Below are 20124 nucleotides of genomic sequence, written 5' to 3'. Positions count from 1 at the left end.
GCCTTTTGGGTTTGGGTATCCTCTCTCCTTCCTACTCCTCTTTCACAGCTGGGAAGGAGAAATTAAGGCAGTGTTTTTAGCAGTCTGTTTTGGGACTTAAGCCTTGCTTTTAGGTGGCATCTCTAGGCACTACCCTAACTTCTCAAGCCACAGAAATGAATTTCCTGTTTGTATACATTGGTAACTAACTCTGGAGGGCTGTGGTGATCAGTCCCTTTCCATTGCAGCTGCTTTCTTGCAAGCTACAGGGTTTGTTCAGGCTTTTTTGCAGGGATGGATTGGTTGAGGAGCAGAGCAGGAACAGCTGGTGTTCTTGTGCTGGGTGTCCTTGGTGGATGAGTGTCCTTGTTCACTTGTGCCAATGTTAAATCAGCCAAAAATAAAAAAGAGCATCTGGTTGTGTGGAACAATGGTGACAGCAGAGCCCAAGGTGCTGGGTGAGCTGGCCAGGCCTGAGAAGGAAAGGTGGCCAACCTGTCCTGAACCTGCAGGTGTGTCTAAATAAAGATGAAGAGCCCTGGCTGTAGGACAGTGCTCCTTGTGGGGCACAGGGACAATGTTGTGTGGGACTATGAGAAGAGGAGCTGGTTGTGGCTGCTTTACAGTGTGGGAAAATTCAAATAATCTCTAGGCTGCCTCTTGGCTCACCACCAAAGCAAGTCAACTCTTTCTCAAATTACAGGTTTAGCACATGGGTACATTTGCCTTCGCAAGGAACCAGGGGCAGTTTCCAAAGGCAGGCTCTAATCTGATTCTTCTCCTTGCCCACAGATAGCCATGCCTTCAAGAAAATGGAGTTCCAGCCCCCAGAAGCCAAGAAGTTCTTTAGCACTGTGCGGAAGGAGATGGCTCTCCTGGCCACCTCCCTGCCTGATGGCATCATGGTTAAAACCTTTGAGGATCGAATGGCAAGTGTCTGTTCTCAAATGTCTGTGTGCCAGTGCTGAGCTCAGCATCCGGATTGCTTTCTTTGGAATTCCCTGCTTAGCCTTAATCCTTTGCATTAGAGCAGCAGGAATGTGTGCAGCATGTGAAATATGGCTGCAGTGACCCTAAGGGGCTTCATTCCCAGCTCAGGATGACAACAACAGGGAGCTCCTTGTTGTGGGAAGCGTATTTTGGGTGTTTTGCCCACAGGCTGCCTGTCCCACTGAGCAGAAAAGGCATGTGAGTGGCCAGCAAGGGGCTGGTGTAACCAGTGAGCAGCTCAGGGGTTGCTGACTGCCCTCTGAAGCCCTGCTTCAGACCCAAAACTTTGGTCTGCTATCAGGCCATGATGGAAGTTCTGCTTCTGGGGGTGGGAAGGTGCCCTGGGATGTGGTGCCAGAGCCAACAAAGGCTGAATTAATCTGTAAATACAACCCTGCTGAGGTGAGAGAGCATTTCACAGTGCCTGGCTTTTCCTCCCTCTCTCCACAGGATCTCTTCTCAGCACTTATCAAAGGGCCCACTCGCACACCCTATGAAGATGGCCTCTTTCTCTTTGATATCCAACTCCCCAACATCTACCCTGCTGTCCCACCTCTCTTCCGCTACCTCTCCCAGTGCAGTGGGAGACTGAATCCCAACCTGTACGACAATGGCAAAGTGTGTGTCAGCCTCCTGGGGACATGGATAGGCAAGGTAACTCTTTCATCTGCCCAAGTGGTGGTTGTGCCAGGCTGCTTTTGGGTCAAGCCACTTCCTACTATTCCTGGGTGGCTTCTGGTCTCAGGTGGTGCTGGAGGTGGGGTTAGCTCTGGCTTTGGGATCTGGTTTAGATGTCTGGAGCAGGCATTTGTGTAGCTTGGCTTCTTCTGGGACTGTACTTGGCTCTTGTCTGTCCTTCCTTGATAAGAAAGGCTGTGATCAGCCCAGCTGGGCTGTGTCCCACTTGCACAGAGCAGAGATGCCACCACCAGCGTGGAGCGAGCCTTCTCCCGTGGTTTGGGTCCCTGTCACCCAACTGCATGTGGTGTGGCACAAAGCACAGCTGGAGACTAGAATAAGCAGAGTCAGGGTAAATGCTGTGGTTTGGGGTAGGTAGACGGACCAGGCAGCAGGGGAGGGGTTGGAGCTGGTGTGTAGAGTTGCACCATTCCAGGCAGACCTGCCCTGACGGGGCGTGGTGCTGGCAAAAAGTAGTGGAGAGTTGGGTTGGTACAACGGGACAGGAGCACCCGAGGTGCTCGTTGTGTCAGTCCCATGTTCCTGCTGCAAGGCACAGGACCTTAGGGATAGGGGTGCAGAGAAACTGGGGACTCGCTTCATCTTACCAGTTGTCACAGAGCAAAGTGATGGTGCTTCAGCCCTTTAACACAGTTGTATGTCATTCCAGGGGACAGAAAGGTGGACCAGTAAATCCAGCCTCCTCCAAGTACTCATCTCTATCCAAGGTAAATGCTCCTGCAGAGCCTGCAGGACAGGAAAAGGCAGAGGGAGAAGGGGAAATGCAGGCTAATGGGGGGAGGGCACACAGTTGGGATCTGTCACCCCAGTTGGGTTAGTGTTCCTTTTCCTCTTACCTTGCTGGACAAAGCAGTGTCCTTATCTCTCCAGTTCAGCAGTCAAAGCAGGTGCAGGCTTTTCTCATGTCCTGATTTTTGGCCGCATCCCAGGTCTCTGACACAATGCTTTCCTTTCTCCTCACTGCAGCAGCTAAACACGGGGCTGTTTTGCTTGTTATTCTGAGCTGACAAAGGTGAAACCACTGTATCTTCAGCCAGTTACCAAAGTTAGTTGAAGTTGCTAAACTGGGCTTCATGTTTTTATCCTCACTGAGTCACCCACCCATCCTACACATATTTTTGCACATGCTGATGGTGTTTATGCTCCTTCTGAAGCAGAGAATAATCAGGGGTGTGTCTAGACCAGCCCCAGGGCTTCCTGCCACAGGGCTTTGCACTGCCATATCTAGTTTGAGAGCAGACAGACTAAATCAAATCTCTTTCTCAAGGCAAATTTTCTGTGCAGGGAGCCCAGGCATGTGACTTGGGAAACCTTTGACACAGAGAGCAGGGGCTCCTGCTCTGAGTCCACAGGGGACTCCAGCTCCTCTGAGGTCTCACAGTCCACCTGTCTCCTCCATGTGGAGAGAAAGAGACCATGAGAAAAGCTTTCTCTCATTTACAAAGCCAAGAGTCCAAATTTAGCAAGTGAAATACTAAATGTTTTACTAGAACAACCTGGTGCTAGTGAATAATTTCCTCTGCCTCCTGCAGCCTGGCCTTTGTGAGACTCATGGTCTTGTCCCCCCACCTCCCCCCCCAGCTCTAATGCTGTCTGTGGCAGTCTGCCAGCAGCCTGGCAGTGCTGCTGCCATTGCTACACACGTGTAATTACATTGGACCAGAAGCAGACAGGAGAAAGTTTGGTATGGGGGACTTGTCACAGTATTCACTCAGAACTGTGTTGTCTGATGCAACTGTGCTGGGTGGGATAGGGCTTGGCCCACTCAAAGCCTGTTACTGAAGATTGGCCTTTGGTCTGATTAAGAGAAGAAAAGAAAAAAAAAAAAGAAAAGAAAAGAAAGCTTTGGGTGTGTTTATGGTTGTTTTGCTAGGAGGGGGAGGGAAGGGAAAGGAGTTGAGAAACCTTTTCCCTTCTGCCCTTTTGACCTCCTCTGCTGTTGTGTGCCTTCTGCATCGCAGCAGTGGGAGAGGATGGAAGGTCCTTGCTAGCCAAGGATCTCAAATGCTGCTCTCAGTATCTTTTGAGGTTCCCACCAGCCTAGCAGAGGGCCACAGGCTCATTCACACCAGTGCTCTCTTTGCCCTACCAGCCCAGTGCATCTTGTAGGTTTGTGGTCATCCAGCCTGACCTGGTACCTGTTGGAAGTCAAACCATGGCTCTCCTGCAGCACCTTCCCCTGCAGTCCCTGCTCTGTGCTGCTTTGGGTGAAGCTGGCATGATGCCTGGGCGAGGTGGTGCTCTGACCCTCCACCCTCAACCACCTCAGCCAGAAACCCTGACCCAGCAGTGCCCGTGCCTCGCAGTCACCTTCTTCCCTTAACCCCTTGGTTGCTCTCTCTCGGCAGGTCTCATCCTTGTGAATGAGCCCTACTACAACGAGGCAGGCTTTGACAGCGACCGAGGCCTCCAGGAGGGTTATGAGAACAGTCGCTGCTACAACGAGATGACCCTGATCCGGGTGGTGCAGTCCATGATGCAGCTGCTCCGCAGGCCCGTGGAAGTCTTCGAGCACGAAATCCGCGAGCACTTCCGCTGCAGCGGCTGGCGCCTGGTGTCCCGCATCGAGTCCTGGCTGGAGACCAACGAGCTGGTGGAACGGAGCCACCACCAGGCCAACGGGGCAGACTCTGCCTCCCTCCCCTCAGCCTGCAGCACCCTGGCCGAGAGCCCCGGGGAAGCGGCGGGCTCGCCGGGGGGGTACGGCAGCAGCTCGGAGCAGGGGGCGGCCGCGGAGCTTTCCGACTCGGCGCTGGATGGGAAGGAGGAGCAGGACGAGTCGGAGTTCAGCACCTCAGCACCCAACGCCGGGGATCTCCAACAGTACTCAGACTCGGAGAGCACGGGCCAAGCCAGGGGGTCAGACCTGGCCAGAGACCGAACGGACGAAGGGAAGGCTGCCCAGGACTCTGCCTCCCAGCCGAGTGTGAAACCAAAGAAGCGGAGAAAGAGCTACAGGAGTTTCCTTCCGGAGAAGAGTGGTTACCCTGATATTGGGTTCCCTCTCTTCCCTTTGTCCAAGGGGTTCATCAAAAGCATCCGTGGTGTCTTGCAGCAGTACCGGGCTGCCTTAGCAGGGGCCAATATCCCGGAGTGGACAGAGGACAAATAAACCATCGTGTTAGGGACAGGCAGGTGCAGGAGAGAAGGGAAAGCAGCAGAAAGGAAATTGGCAAACTCTGTTACCAGTAAACTGGCTTCTCCTTCCAGCTTTTCTTCCTCAGCTTGGTTTGTTCCAAAGAAGGTGGTAGGCCTGATTGCTCCTCCCGGGAAAGGTTGTCTAAGCATGAATAACTCTTTGCCCCCAGCCCTTCTTCCTTCCCCCTGTCCCATGTCCGTGCTCCTCTTGCGAGTTTGACCCCGCAATGGTAAGATTTGAGACCTGCACAGAAGCAGTCTTGCAGCCACATTCCCTCTGCACTTTCATCTTGGGGCACCTTTCCACACAAGACTCTTCCCACCCAGTGCTACACCCAGCAGTTTGTTCTGGTGGGGTTCAAGCCAGGAGAAGTGATCACTGTAGTATCAGGAAGTGGAGGGCAATGTCCTCCCAGTCCTTCATTTTTCTCGGCATTACCATGGGTTTTATGGAGTCTACCCCACCTTATATGTACTTAGACATTGGACTGTGTTTGCATTGAAGTTGTCTACACCCTACAGAGTTGATCTTGTCTTTAGTTGTTCACTGACAGCTACGAGGTTCTTCCCATCAGGACTTGGCTTGGCAGAGCCAGAGCTCAGCTCTAGCACTTGTGCTGCTCTGATAGTGCTGAGGGGTTTCCATCCACTTCTGCACCTTCTGGTCAGTCTTCTGGAAGCAGTTCCAGCCATCCCCAACTCTTTTCCTCCAAAGTTAAGGCATACTTCACTTTCCCCACCAGGCATGCCTGTCCTCTAGGAACACATGGGATTCAGGGTTCTGCCCGTGTTACTGAGATATCTGTACCTTTTGTTCTCAGCCCTCCTGGCTGTCACACAGCACTACACCTAGATCTTGTCCTCACCTGGACAGGCAGCAGCGAGTGACCTCTGGGTTTATTTTAGATCTAGCAGCCAGTCTGGATGGTGAACCTGCTGCCATGGCTGCTGCACCTCCACTGTTTGGCTATAGATGGGTATTTGGGATCTGTTTGGGATAGGGTCATGCAAGGGAAAGGAGCTGTCATGCCATGATGAGGTCCTCTTGAAGCAGCAGCAGTCTGTGACTGTTCCTGTTCTGTTACTCAACCAACAACTGGAGCACATCAGACACCAGTGCAGATTGTTGTCAGTTCCTTCCTTCTCCACCTGTTTCCTGTGGTGGTCTGGGCCCATTGTGGGCACAGCAGATCCAACCCCTGAGCTCAACTGCAGTGGGGAAGCAGCTGCCAGCCCAGCCCATGGTTCAGCAGCAGAAAGCTGCCTGAGCTGGTGACCATGAGCACTTTGAAGCAGTGACTTGCCAGAGTCTCCTGGTCAAGGCACCTTCCTGAAGGATTTTTTTTTCTTTTTTCTTTTTTTTTTTTCCCTGTGTGCACGCACTTAATTTCACTCCTCAGGAGCTGGGAGATTGTGCTCCAGCACTACTGCACTTGAGGCATTGGAGAAGCACCCACTTAGCATCCATGTGGAGTCAGGGAGGGTCTGTCAGTCCTTCCAGGCAGCACAGGGAGCTGGTGGTGCCAGGCTTCCCAGGGAAGAGATGGGCTGAGCAGTCAGCTCTGCCACAAGTAGAGATGGAGACAAAACTCTGCTTTGCTCTTGCTCAGTATGACTGCATCCCTTTCCCTGACCCAAGCCAGGATCTGTCCTTCTCCATGTTGAACCAGAGAACAGCAGGTGAATCTCAACATGTTTGCACAGTGCTTTCTGCACAGTGCTCTCCACCGAGGGCTGCACCTGCAGCCCCAGATCCCAGCTCCCTCTGCCTGCTATTCCCAGCTGCTTTTGGGATGCTCTGGAGCTGCACAAAACCCTTCTCATGTCACAGCTGGGATCTTGGAGGGCTCACCCTGCTCATGGTGCTCTGGAGGAAGCAGAGCTTGGCTGTGAAGGAAGACCTGGGTCTGCAGAGCTCTGGCAGCACCAGTCTGGGGGGGGATCCATCCCTACAGCAGCTCCAACGCTGCTCTGGATCCAGGAGCCCTCCTGCCCGGCACAACGGGGTCTGGCAGCGGGGCAGCCCCTCAGCTGGGGTGCTGGGAGGCAGAGGCAGGGCAGTGCCACCACAGGGGTGACTCATGGCTGGTTTGTGGCATTGCTGGTGCTGAATGAGTGAACAAATGGCTGACTGACTGACTGAATGAATGGATCCCTTTGAGCGAGGAGCAGCGACAGCGTCTCCCAAAGCCAAAGAGCCACAGGGGCAGAGGGGTGAGGTGGCTGCTGCAGGGCAGGGGAAGGGCAGGCAGGGCCCTTCTGTTCCACAGATTATTAAACCTCTTACTCACCAGAGAAAATTGTGGTTGGTGGTGTAGGGACAACTTCCTCTGTCCTGGCTGCAGCCATCCTATAGCCCTGCCAGCCAGGGGCAGGGGAAGAAAACCCTTCAGGGCCCAGCTGGGGGTGCAGGGTACAGAGGAGCTCTGAGAGCTCCCTGCTTTGCCTACCCTTGACTTGGCAGCTCTTAATCCCATGGGAAGGTGGTCAGCAGGAGCTGGCCAAGCTGCCCACCCACCCGGGGGAGAGGGCAGACTGCTGCTGGGAGCTGCTTGGACCTGGTGAATCCTCCCCTTGGCCCAAAAAGTCTCTTTTGTTTCCTCTGATCATAATCAACAGCTTTTGCACAGGTTCCTGGGGTTTCCTGCTGAGGTGTGAGCCATCTGGAATAGGGCACTGCTGCTGCTGCCCCTGGCATCACTCGCTCTCCATAGCTGCCTGTCCCAAACTGAGGCGTGCACAGAGGTTTACAAGTTTTCTAAAGCTTTTGATAATGTGAAGCTCCTGGGTGATGAGGTTGGTGGTGAGCACACTGCAACTATGTATTTCTTTTTTTTCTTTTTTTTTTCTTTTTTTTTGTGTATGTATGTAATATTTAAGGGTAACAAAATTTAAAAGGCTGAAAACCTTAAAAAAAAATTAAAAACACACAAAAAAAGCCAAAGCATGATGCATATTGTTAGCCTTAAAACTGGCTACACGACTGTGTGATGTACAAATGAGAGCAGCCTGTAACTGTTTTAAGTGCTGGGGTTGGGGAAGAAGCATTACAAAATCAGTTTGTAGCCTTGATTCTGTACAGTATTTAATGAGAAAAAAAAAAAAAAGACCTGACTATTGAGGCCATGCTTAGAGGTGTGTTGTTCACGTGCAGATGTGGGTGCTTGGTTGCTTACAATATATGTATAAAGTGCTGTGTGACCATTAAAACTTTTTTTACCTGCAGAATTTTTTGTTTTGTTTTGGCTAACCAAGGTGTAATAAAGGAGGGAAGATGACTTGCCATTAAATTCAGCCTCTGTGAGTAGTTTTGACTGTTGTCTCTTTCTTTTCCACCCCCCCTGCCACGCTTGGCACTTGCCCTGTCTCCAGCATTGCATCCCTGCTGGATGGGATCCCACTGGCACAGGGAGGGCAGGGAGTCTGGAGGAAGCCTGGCAGCTGAGGGGCTGCCCCCATGGCTCTGGATAAAACTACCTCCCTGAAGCCCTGATTCATTCACAGGACATCTGTCAAGCTGCTTTTTAATTTAATTTTTTTTTTTTTCCATGCTCTTTGCTGACGTGTGGTGCACACAGACTGCCCAGCAGCTTGGTGTGTGCAGCTGGTGGCTGGAGGCTGCAGATGGGGCCAGGGTGAAGAAAAATCCCTGTGTGGACCCAGCAGTGGGGGCAGCTGGTGGCAGCTCTGCCTCCCCAGCCCCTCACCTCAGCACCCAGGTAAGTGTGGGGTGAGATGCAGCAGGGACCAGGCTGCTGGGGCCAAGGGATCTCTTGGCCAGAGAAGGGCCATGGGGATGCTCAGAGCACCTCTCCTGTGAGGACAGACTGAGAGAGTTGGGGTTATTCAGTCTGGAGAGGAGAAGGATCCAAGGAGAACTTATTGTGGCCTTCCAGTGTCTGAAGGGGGCTACAGGAAATCTGGGGAGGGACTTTTTAGGCTGTCAGGAGTAGGGGGAAGGGATTCAAACCAGAAGAGGGGAGATTTAGATTGGGTATTAGGAAGAAGTTCTTCACTGTGAGGGTGATGAGACCCTGGCACAGGTTGCCCAGAGAGGTGCTGGGAGCCCCATCCATCCCTGGAAGTTTTTAAGGCTCAGGATGAGCAACCTGAGCTGGTGGGAGGTGTCCCTGCCCATGGCAGGGGGGTTGGAACTGGAAGATCTTAGAGGTCCCTTCCAACCCTGACAATTCTGTGATTCTATAAAATAACAACAGGCCTTACCAGAAAAAAGAAAACAGTTCCATCAAATCAAACTTTCTGTGATTCCTGGGTGTGGAGCCCTGGGTGATGTTCACCCCACAGCTCCCCTCTGCCTGCAAGGAGAGGCTCCGGGGGTGCCACTCCAAGCTGAGAAGATGAGCAGACACGTGTGGGTTGGGATCTGGGGTTTTGCTGGGCTCGTTGCACCTTGGGGGGTGCATGGCAGCTGCTGGCACCTCCCTGGGGTGTCAAGAGTGAGGGGCTGCACAGGGCAGCCCAAGGCTGCTGGCTGGCAGGGTTTGGAAGCAGTTGGGTCATGGAATGGCTTTGTGCAGCAAAACCTGGGAAAGGGGGAGAGAGAGAGAGGCAGATCCCAACCAACCTGCTGCTGGGAGCAGTGCAACCAGGAGAGGCCTGGGGGAGACTCCAGGGAGCCTTTTGGGTGCTGCGAACCCTGACAGCTCTGCTGCAGGGTGCTGTTTTGCTTGGCAAAGGCAGCCAAGAGTCCTGAGCATGTCCCCTGCCCCGGGCTCTCCCTGGCACCAGCTGTTCCACAGGGTTGGGGGTTCAGTGAAGCATCACTGAGCCTGTTTCTACACCTGGCCCTATGCCACGGGGGGAGTGATTTTATTTTGGGAGGTGGTTCCCAGCAGCTGCCTGCCTTGCTGGCCCGGGAACAGGAGCTCAGCTCCCCATGAGCAAGTGGGCCCAGGGAAGGGGGATGTTGGGGGGGGTTAAACAATCGTGCTCTTCTTTCCCGGTTCTGCAATCCTAATTGCATAGTTTGCAGATGAATAAATGCAAACAGCCAGCACTGTTTACTCTTCTAGTTTGTACTGGAGCACTGTAAATGAGGTTTAATTACTGCAATTTTAGACCAAATAGGCTGAGCAATCCTGTCCTCCTCTTGCCTCGGGAAAGACCCCAGGGTAGGGACCTGTTGTGGGGCTCCAGCTGTCCTCAGGCTCCCTGGGAAAGGGGACACCAGAGCTCCTTGTAGGGCCTCACTCTCAGCAGAAACCCAAGGATCCCATCCAGGAACCTCTTCCCTGGCCCCTTCCCTGCTCTTGCTTGCAGCACTCAACCTCCCCAGGATGCCCCAAAGTAGGGCTGAGCTCCTGCCTTCCATCCAGGCTGAGCTGGGAGGCACTGGGCTACCCCCAAACCAGGGTTGGTGAAAACCATGTCCCATGTCCTGCCACCAAGGCATCACCCCTGGGACCATCATCACTCTGCCCTGATCCTGGCCCCGGGGTGATGGTGATCAGGCACGACCCCAGGAGTGAAGGAGCATGGTGCTGAGCTAAACCCATCCTGACAGCCATGTGTCCAGTTTGTGTGTAACCCTAGGTGGGTGACAGCCCCACAGCTCCTCTGAGCTCAGATCTAAAACCCAGGGGGGGGGGTTTCTTTGTTGTTTTTTGTTTGTTTGTTTGTTTTTAGCAAACTCTAAATATTTATTGCATTTCTCACAAGAATAAACTCTGCTTCTACAGGAAGCCTTGGGTAGAAACATTCTTAAAAAAGGTCGATTTCTTCTGTTCGATATATTGGTCCTGACCATCCCTGGGGGGTGGGGGTGGCACGGGCTCTGCAGGCAGCAGGGACCTGAGCGATGCCACCCTGTGCGTCCGAGCCGGGGAGGGGACGGGACTGGGATGGGGCTGTGCCGGCGCAGCCACCCGGGGTTGGGACCTCGTACCGGGATCAAACACGCTGGCACCTCGCCGGCACAGAGTACCTGATGGGCTCGTGGCTTGGTTTGGGGACAGTGCTGGTGGCTGTCCCAAAGGAGGGGTAAAGCTAAGCGTGGGGGCAAGCGAGGGGACGAGTGCCCGCAGCCCCCAGGAGCTATTGCTATAGGAGGAGGAGGTTCCTGAGTGGGAGGAAGGCTCTGCCGCCCTGGTGCCGGGCCGGGCCGGCGGCTCAGCGCCACAGGGACGGTGAAGTTTTGGCCGCTCAGGATCCGGTGAGGACGCGGCAGAGGCGGTTGTGGATCTGGCCCTGCACGGGCTCGCAGGCCAGCGCCTCGCCGTCCACCGTCATGATGCCCGCGGCCGTCCGAGGCTCCAGGCGGAAAGCCCGGACGGGGACGTAGCGCAGGTGGGGACAGTTCAAGTCCAGGTGGGTCCCCCGGGCCATGGCCAGGAAGATCTTCAGCAGCGCCAGGCGGCTGATGCCGGCCCTCAGGTAGAAGAGGTGGATGCAGCCGTCGTGCAGCCCGGCCGCCGGCGCCATCAGCAGGTTGGTGCCCAGGTGGGACTGGTAGATGGCGTAGACGGAGACAAACTCCTCCTCGGGGACCACGGTCCAGTGCCCCGGCACCGGCTGGCACAGCGGCACCAGCAGGGAGTCGGCGGGCAGAGCCCCCCCGGACACCTCTGTCCCCAGCGGGACGGGGCCGGCCTGGCCGTTGGGGAGGGTCCCGGGGGGGTCCCGGGAGGATGGGGTGGAGGTGCCCTGCTCGGGGCCCACGGGCAGGTAGGAGAGGCGGCCCTGGTAGACCCGCAGCTTGGCCAGGCACTGCAGGGTGCCCAGGGTGAAGCGGGCGTTGCCCAAGCGCCGGTACTTCTCGCTGTCGATGTCCACGTCCGAGATGAATCCCCAGCCGAAGCCGAGGAAGGAGAAGAGGCGTTTGCCCGAGGCCGTGCTCAGGGACACCAGGTCCATCTGCGTGTGCAGCCCCTTGCACAGGATGAAGGCGCAGTTCATCAGCAGCTTCTTCTTGGCAACGTGGTCGTTGCTGCGAGAGATACAGAGAGTGAGTTGTGGGCTGGAGCCAGCTCGGGTGCTGGAACCCAGCACCTTAAGCACCCGTATCATGGTTGGGATGTGTGGCATGGTTGGGGTGACGGTGTCCCTCAGGGAAAAGTTTTGGCTGGTGGTGGGAAGGATAAAGCGGCTCTTGAAAGAGGGAAGGAAGCTGGGGCTGCTGGGCTAGGACAATCCCCGGCCCCAGTCCTTCAGCAGGATCACTCCTGCCCCAGCGTGGGTCCTTCAAAGTAAAGCTTTGCTGGACTCAAACCCCAGAGAGGAAAAAGGGGATGGGGGGACCTGGGGACACAAGGATGGAAGCTGGTGCTGGCAGGGACCAGCTGGGACTGTACTACACCAGCCTGCTGGGAGGATGGGACGCATGTGGGTACCCAGCAACCTCTCCCCAGGCCACCTTCCTCTTCCTTCACTCCCTCACCCTTGTGCCCGTGCAGCCCCCTGTGCCAGCCGGTGTGGGGCTGGCAGTGGGTGCCCCCTCCCTGGGGCTGGGGCTCACCCTGCATAGTGGTTGATGGAGGCAGCCAGAGCGTTCCCAGAGCCCCCTGGCAGGATGCACAGTGGTTTCTTCATGGTTTCCTCCCAGTCCGGCCGCTCCATGAGCCCATTCACCACCTGCAGGGGTGGAAGGAGCTGGTGGCACCTGGAGCTGTGCAGAGAACCCAGCAGCTCCTGCCCAGCCCAGGGGGAGCAGAGACCATGGTGTTCCTGGCCAGGACAGGACTGAGACAGTGTCTTGGCTGCTCCAAGCTGGGTGCCAGCTCTCCTTTGATGTTCCCTGCCTGACGTCACGTCTGGACGCTTGGCTCCAGCCCCCAGCACCCCTCTTCTCCCAGCTGTCTGCCCATCCTGGCCAGGGGGATGCCCTGTGGTGCCCCTCACCTCGTACAGCAGCCCATCCCCAGACATGACCACCAACGTGTCCCACTGTGACAGGTCCTCATCCCGCACTTTCTCATGTGCATGGTGGGCTCTCTCTGCAGGGGAAAGTGGAGAAAAGTCAAGCATTGCTCTCCACCCTCCTGCCAGACCCCAGACACTGACCCCAGCCTCACCATCCCCACAGGGTTCCTGTCCAAAAATGCAGGAGGTGATGTGGTCACCCCTATGGAGTGCAACCAACACCCCCACTGTGTTGCCCAAACCGACCCCAAAGGAGCTGGAGCTGCAGCGACGTGAGGGGAACGGAGAAGCCCATCCCGGGGTGGCAGCACCCAGGTAGGATCCTGGGGAGGGAAGAGGAGGAAGAGGGATGGGGGCTTTAGGACTCACCAGTGACAAAGACAGTGGTGGCAATGTCAGCCTCAGCCAGCATGGGCTGCACCACCGCCTGGAAGTCCTCGAGCGCGCGGCCGGCGCCGCTCTGCGGGTTCAGCAGCACCAGCGCCCGGCAGGGCCGGGGCAGCACCCCATAGCTGTCACCTGGGGGGGGAGTGAGAGGGGGCTCAGGGTGGTGGGGCCGTGGTGCTGCCCAGAGAGGGCTTTGCAAGCCGAGGTGGTGTTTGCCACAGCCCCAGAGGAAGGGCCCTTCATCCCCACCAGCTCCCTGGGCTGCATCCCTACCCACGGGAGAGCAGGGAGGGAGAGGGCAAAGCAAGGGAGGTGGCAGAGACGGGGACTCGGGGTCCTGCAGGGACTCTGCTTCAGCTCTCCCACGACCAGCAGAAAAACTTGATGCCCAACGTGGAGCCCACAGGAGGCCAGCAATGATACAGTAGAGCTGAGGCCCTACACCACTGAGCATCCCTCTGCACCCCGGGGTGCCGTTGGCTGCGCCTTTGGACACACCAAGGAAAGAAAGGTGGGAGCAAAGGGGAGGTCTGAAACCCAACCCAAAGGCACCTGGCTCCAAACACCCTTGGCTGTGAGTTCTCCCTGTGTAGCTCACACCACAGCTCAGCCCCCCAGTGCACAGAGAGCCAAGGACGGGGGGGACAAGAGCCAGCAGGACTCGAGAGTCCAATTCCCCACATCCATCCCAGATGGATCAGGGCCAGGGCAGACACCTGTGCCAGCAGACGGATGCTTCTGCTTCCCCTGCTCCCCACGGGGCTCAGGTGTCACACGCGAGGGCCCTGCTCGGGCTGTAATTACAATCCTGGCAGGGATCCTCATCCCTCTGCCACAGCCCTCTGCCCCCGGTGGTCCCCACACAGAGGGACAGGGTGAGCCTGGGCTGCAGCTGTCCTGCGAGGGAGGAGTGACCCGATGGCACCCGGGGGGAGCTGGTGGCAGTGTTCCTGAGGGCAGGACCCCCATCTGCTGCTCGGGCACTCCAAGCCCCTAAATGAGCAGGCAGTGTGCCACAAGCTCTGGAAAGCCCAGCCCCTGCACGGTGAAGCCAGTTTGGGGGAAGGGTGAGGGGATGAGCCCCATCAGCTTTGGGCCCCCTGAGCCATGATGTGGCCCCAGGGGGGGGCAGTGGGTGTCCACCCGCGTGTGTGGGCTCTGCGGGACGGCGTGGGGGCTGCTCCTGCTGACTCAGCAGAAGGAGCTGCTCCATCCGGAGCTGAGTCACCAGAGTGGATTCCCGGCACTGCCCCGGGCTGGAAACACCCCTGTTAGAGGAGCAAGGGGGTTCCTTGTCTGCACGATTTGATTTGTGCTGTTTGACTAACACACAAACAGCGTTTTTCAGCTCACACCTCTCCTGCTGCCCGCACAAGGATGAAGGTTGGTAGAGGGGAGCCTGGGGCGATGGAGATCCCTACAGATGCCATCTCCCTGGAGTGACACCCAGCATCAGACTGGCCAAGGCCACACCAGGGTGTCCCTGACGGCTGGCAGAGCTCCACAAGCTGCCACGCAGGGAGCCGTGGCTGGAGCACCTCACCTCCCTGCCCAGCCCAGCCCTGGGAGCACACAGAGCACACTCTGCCCATTTTGGCACTCTCAGGTTGAGTTTCTGCCCCTGGGACTAACCCAGTGACACTGTCACCCTCCAGAACACCTCCTTGTCCCCACATTGGTTGCTTGGGACCTATCACTGAGTTCACAGCAAAGATCCCCCCCTGTGAGGATGCTGGGGCTGGGTGCTAATTCTGGTCTGGTTCCCCTGCTGCTGCCCAGGGCTGGGGGAAGCACCCGGCTGCCCCCCACCCTCCCCAGGCCCTTATCAGTGGGTAACAGACACAAAGGGACAAGCTGTCCTCGGGGACACCAGTGTCACACTGCAAGCAGAGGCCACCCCAGCTTGGGTCAGGGACAAGGTGCAGCAGCCCCAGGGCTGGGCTGGCCCTGCTCCACTCTCCGCTTCCCCAGTCTCCACCAGTACTAAAACCCCCATGGACAAACACAATGCCCAGGATAGGGGGGTTGTGTTTGGGCCCCAGCTGCTGGAGGCAGGTGATGGGGGGCAGTGATCTCCTCTTTCTCCCTCCCACTCCAGAGGACACAAAGTGAGAGCACCTGGCATTTCAAGAGCCTAAACGTGTTTTTTAAACCCACGATGTTTCTTAAAGGCCCATTATTTCTGAGGTGCACAGAATGCTGCAGCCCAGACCCTGGCTGCTGCCCCGTGACCTCTGCTGAGCAGTGTGGTTCAGCTGGGACCCTCAGGACCTGGAAAAGAGAAAGGGGAACTTTGCTCCAGACACAGAGGGATCCTGTGACTCCATCACAAGGGACAGATTGCTGGTACTGGGGTATGAATAGGGACATGGACACCAGCAGCACCGGGCTCAGCCCAGACTCCCATGTCAGGAGCAGGGAGGGGACTGGCTCAGAGCAGGGGCAGATTTCAGCAGCATCCCTTTGCCTTGCCCAACCCCTGCCGGCCCCTGACACCCCGGCGAGGCTCAGCCACTTCCCGGCACAGCTCGGTTGCTTTCAAACGCTGAGCAGAGCAGACACTGAGTCAGCAGGAGGAAGGGGCTCCAGCTGCTGCCAGTCCACAAACTCTGCTCTTCCTACCCCTCTGCCCACGTTCCCCCATGGGACCATGGTCTGGCAGCCCCAGCTGCTCTCTTGTGTGCACCGCATTCTTCTGGAAATTCTGGGACCAAGGAACACGTGGAGGACAGGGCTGTCCCACCCAGTGACCACTGAGGCAGACTGGGGCATGCCAACTGCATCCCAACTCCACACAGCATCACCACACCGAGAGCATAAGGAGGAGATGCCCCAAAACAGGGGGGCTTGTAGCAGGGCCAGCAGAGCTGCTGACCCACTGACACCACAGCCATGGCCAGCAGCTCAACAGCAGGTTCCTGCTGTGGCCAGGGCCTGGATTTCCCCAGCAGGACACAAGCCTAGGGTGGTTTTCTCCCGTCCAGCCAGCTGCAGGGTGAGAAGCTGTGGGCAGCCCCAACCTTGGGGTTGTTTGCTGCCGAGGGACTTTATTTGCATCCCTTTGGGATGAAACAAGAAGTTTCACCCCCTGCTGCTGCTGGCGATGGGGCTCATCCTAGGGGATGCTGGAGTTGACACCGGGACGGGATTGTTGGTGGGGACAGGATTGCTCCCCACGCAGCTCCCCAGCACGGCCTTATCTGTCCCGCACACGCCGTGACACCGACACGTGAGGGTGCGTGTGAGCCCAGGGTGTGGCCAGAGGCATTTTTAGCTCTTGTCCCAAACTGGGGGAGGAGGTTTGCAAATCCTGCTGGCCTTCAGCTAGAAAAATAACTGCAAAATCCCACACTGCCTTCTCTCGTCCTCCTTCCTCGCACTCCCCCGAGGCCCCTGCTGTGCAGCGAGCTGCTCCTGCCCCACCACCCCGGCACCGCCTGCTAAAAGGGCGAGGGTTTTAAAACGCTGGGAGACTTCCAGCTGCAGACTGCAGGCTGGAAATAGAGCTGGAGAACTGGTTTTTGCCCTCACCCCGTTCCACTGGATTTTTTTTTTTTTTTTTTGCTGTTGTTGTTGTTGTCATTCTTTATGAAGAACAGCAGAAAGTTGTTTTGTAGCTGCAGGTCATGTAAAAAAGCTGCATTTTCAAATCGGAGCAGGGAAGAACTGGGCTAAATGTGATTTGACAGGATCCCTCTAACCGCATGCCTCTTAATTTCCAAGTCTGATCAGTGCGACTGGACAGCCAAATAAATGAAGTAGTGCATATAATTGAATCTCTGCTCAGATGTTCAAATAGATGCCAGCCCGCCCTGCCCTGACGGCAGGAGCTGGGGGACGCGGCCCCCGAGCCAGCCGCTCCCTGTCGAGCTGGCGGCAGCTCCCGGGGGGGGTGGGAAGGGAACTGAAATCCGGACCTCTCCGTGCTCCCCTGGGACCACTCTGGGTCTCGGGGGGTCTCGGGGGGATTCGCTTGTTCTCAAGTGATGGATGGGACCTGCCGGGGATGGTGCTGGCTCTGTCCTGCCTGCGTCAGCAACGATGACTTTTTTTTTTTTTTCCCTTAGTTAACGCTGCCCATTGGAGCTTTAGACCGAAATGCTGGGGGGGGGAAAGGGGTATAAGTCCCCGTGGTGCGACCACAAGCCTGCTGCCCCTTCGATTTAAGGGCGAAAGAAAGGAGAAGGCAACCCCCGGGGCTGTGCACAGGGACGTCGCCATCCCGTGCTCCCCCGCCCAGGCTCGGGGCGGGATCCAGGTGACCCTGCTGTCGCCCCCGCCCGCGTCCCCTGCTCTGTCCCTTTGGGGCGCGATCACCGCTCAGCGCTCCCGGCTGGGTGCCAGCCGCCCTTCGAGGACAACCCGTGCGGGGGGACAAGCAGCAGAGAGCTGGGGGGTCCCATGTCCCGTACCCCTGGGCTCCGCTCCCGACTTCCCCTCCCCCCCCCCCCCCGGCTCCCGGGGCTCTCTCTGCCGAGACTTGAAGCGGACCGGGAACGGGTCCGTCCCATCCCCCCCGGGGCGGGTTGGGGGACGGCGGTTCGGTACTGACCGTCCTGCGCGGGGACGACGGGCACCGAGAGCTCCCGGATCCTCCGGCTCCAGGCCTGGGCGATGCGCAGGTTGCCCTCGGCGTCGGGGGCCAGGCAGACGCGGAAGGTCCGCTCCAGGCGCTGGCGGGCAGGCGAGCCCCAGCGCGGTCCCCGGAGCGGGTAACACACCAGGGAGAAGCAGGCGGCGGAGGGGGCGGCGGGGAAGGCGGCGGAGCCCACGCAGTCGGCCAGGCGGAGAGCGGCGTCGGGGCCGGCCGAGCTACCTCCGCAGGAACCCCCCGGACCCCGCACCTGCAGTTCCCGGGGGGTTAAAGCCAAGGAGCAGGAGGCAGCCCCGGGGCTTGGTCCGGCACCGAAGACACCTTGAAGTAATACTGGGCCCCCCCCGGGCTCCGGGGGAGCGCGGCGACCGGCGGCCATCGGCGGCGGAACGGGAGCGGGACGCACCGGGGAGCACCGCCCGCCGCTGCTCGCTGCTGACACCCGCCGCGCCGCCCGGCAATGGCAGGAGGGGCGGCCCCATTCATAAAAATTTAACCCACACCCCTACACACACCCACATATCGCCCCCTCCCCACTCACGCACACCCCCTCGGCAGGGGGGAACTCATCCTCGGACTTCTCCGAGCCCTCTGCTCCCTCCTTCCACATCCTGCCTCAGTTTCCCCAAGCGCCGCCCACATTCCGGGAAGTTTCAGGGGGCAGAGGGGGGAACACCCGGAGTGTCCGGCTCTGCCAGGCTCTGCCGGCACGCAAGATTTGCCGTGGGTGATTCTGCCCGGCCGGGTGGGTGCTCCCAGCGTGCAAGGGGGGCTGGCACAGCACCCACCCACCCTCACAGCGCTGTGTTCAGCAAAGCAGAGGTGAGTGCTGGCAGGGGCACCGCGGCTGCTCGAGTCCCTCAAGCCCCACGCTGTGCTGAACGGCATTTAACAGCATTTCTGCGTCTTTCCAGGGCGAGAGGAGTGGAGCAGGGGTCTGAAGAAATCCAGGCACAAGCAGGGCTGAGGAGGACCGCGGGGGACACCTCCAGGAGGGAGGATGGAGGGGGGGGAGATGTCCTGCCCACCACTGGTGGCTCGTCACCAGGTATCTTGGAGGGCTGGAGGTTGCCGTGGGCATAGAGCCCCGTGGAGGGAGGTGGAGACCCACCTCCGGGTACAGGATGCTGGGGACAGAGCCCAGGGGACCTGCCTGAAGGGTGACAGCATGGTTGGGAGCTGCTCCATGCAGCCTGACAACAGCTTCTGCAGCTTTTGGTGGTGACAGGACTGAGCTCACCCTCCCGAGGGGCTGCTGGGCTCCAGGGGCTCTGCCTCACCTCAAGAGTGATTTTTTTTTTTTTTTTTTTTTTTTTTTTTTTTTTTCTCACCTGACGGGGCTCTAACCAGAGCAGAGCTGAGGCTCTGCACGGGGAAGCAGGTGACAGGCAGTGGGACAAGTGCCGTGGGAATGGTGAAGGCAGGTGAAGAGGTGCCCCGGTCCCTGCTTCCCCCTCCCCTGGGCCTTCTTCGCCCCTTCCTCATCCCTCACACCACCCTCCAATGCTCGGGGGTGACTTTGCATTCCACATGCTGCTGGGCTGACCCTGTGACCTTGAGCTCTCTCCTCGAGGTGGAACCGCTCTTCACACTCCCAGGAGATTAATTAGTGATGAGACCCTCGCCCTCTGTCACTGCTGAAACCCACTGGACCTGGCCAAAACCTGCAGGGAAGGCAGGAAATGGACCCCCTGGACACATAACACGGGTAAGTTTTGCTTTTCCAGAGTGACCAACAACAAAGCCGAGGTGCCATGATTTGGAGCATCACCTTTTCCAAAAAGATTCTCCTGGGTGCTACGGATTCAAAGAGATGTTTGGGGTGGGGGGCAAAACCTACCCCCAGCTGTTTGCTGCCTGATGCTTTCAGCTGGGGAACCACAGCACCCGCAGCTGATTTGGGGTGAGGTTTGGGCACAGCCACTTCCCTGGCTGCTGCCGTGCCCGTGTTTGTAAACAGCCCCGAGGTCGCCGGGAAGGTGTCACGGGAGGAAATAGCTGGGTGCTGGGGTGAGCAGCCTCCTCAACTGCCTCTCTCCCTTCCCAGTGACTAACCCGTCCCAAATTTCCGCTCAGGAAGGCATGAGACACAGGGGGAGGATGTGACAGCAGCTGTCACATTGCTCCCGGGCAGGTGCCAGGGGGCGATGAGGCCACTTCGGGCTCTGTCCTCACCGCCTGTTCTGTCTGTGACTCCGTGCTGCAGGGATCCCCTGCCCTGCCTGCTGGGCTCCTCCAGCCTGAGCTGGGCTGGGGAAAGGGGCTGAGAAAGGCTCCATCACAAGCTGTTGAGGCTGGTGATGCTGGGGAGGGTCAGCACAGGGATGCCCATGGGGGATGCCCAGGACAGGGACATGAGGACACTGCCACCAGGTTATTCTTAGAGGGGGCAATGATCTCAGCCTCCATGGTTTCAGCCTCCAAGCTTGCCAGTGTTTGTGCTGATCTATGGGGACTTC

General features: G+C 57.6%; 2 protein-coding genes across 4 annotated transcripts in view; one reads left to right on the top strand and one right to left on the bottom strand.

Moving 5' to 3' along the window:
- UBE2O (ubiquitin conjugating enzyme E2 O) overlaps positions 1-8113 on the top strand; it is a 60155-nt gene extending 52042 nt beyond the window's left edge. Inside the window, exons 15-18 of the mRNA XM_030461631.1 lie at positions 772-908; positions 1420-1623; positions 2318-2375; positions 4017-8113. Coding sequence (XP_030317491.1) covers positions 772-908; positions 1420-1623; positions 2318-2375; positions 4017-4780 — 1163 coding nt within the window. The 3' untranslated portion in view covers positions 4781-8113. The remainder of the gene's footprint in view (positions 1-771; positions 909-1419; positions 1624-2317; positions 2376-4016) is intronic.
- A 2468-nt stretch (positions 8114-10581) lies between these two features.
- On the bottom strand, positions 10582-18104 carry SPHK1 (sphingosine kinase 1). 3 transcript variants are annotated; one of them, XM_030461963.1, is made up of 5 exons: positions 17916-18104; positions 13054-13203; positions 12664-12758; positions 12281-12396; positions 10582-11752 (listed from the first exon to the last, which is right to left on the bottom strand). In XM_030461963.1, exons 2-5 carry the CDS (start codon positions 13094-13096, stop codon positions 10969-10971), a joined length of 1038 nt encoding a protein of 345 aa, XP_030317823.1. In that variant the 5' UTR covers positions 13097-13203; positions 17916-18104; the 3' UTR covers positions 10582-10968. The 3 variants fall into 3 exon arrangements, with proteins under 3 accessions (XP_030317823.1, XP_030317821.1, XP_030317822.1); XM_030461961.1 differs by having other exon boundaries at positions 17624-18091; XM_030461962.1 differs by lacking the exon at positions 13054-13203 and having other exon boundaries at positions 17624-18091.
- Between the last annotated feature and the right edge of the window lie 2020 nt (positions 18105-20124).

The sequence above is a fragment of the Calypte anna genome, chromosome 18 (genome assembly GCF_003957555.1).
Source record: "Calypte anna isolate BGI_N300 chromosome 18, bCalAnn1_v1.p, whole genome shotgun sequence".
NCBI classification, from domain to species: domain Eukaryota; kingdom Metazoa; phylum Chordata; class Aves; order Apodiformes; family Trochilidae; genus Calypte; species Calypte anna.
The sequence above is the reverse complement of the archived record's forward strand: the minus strand, read 5'-3'. Positions and strand labels throughout refer to the sequence as shown.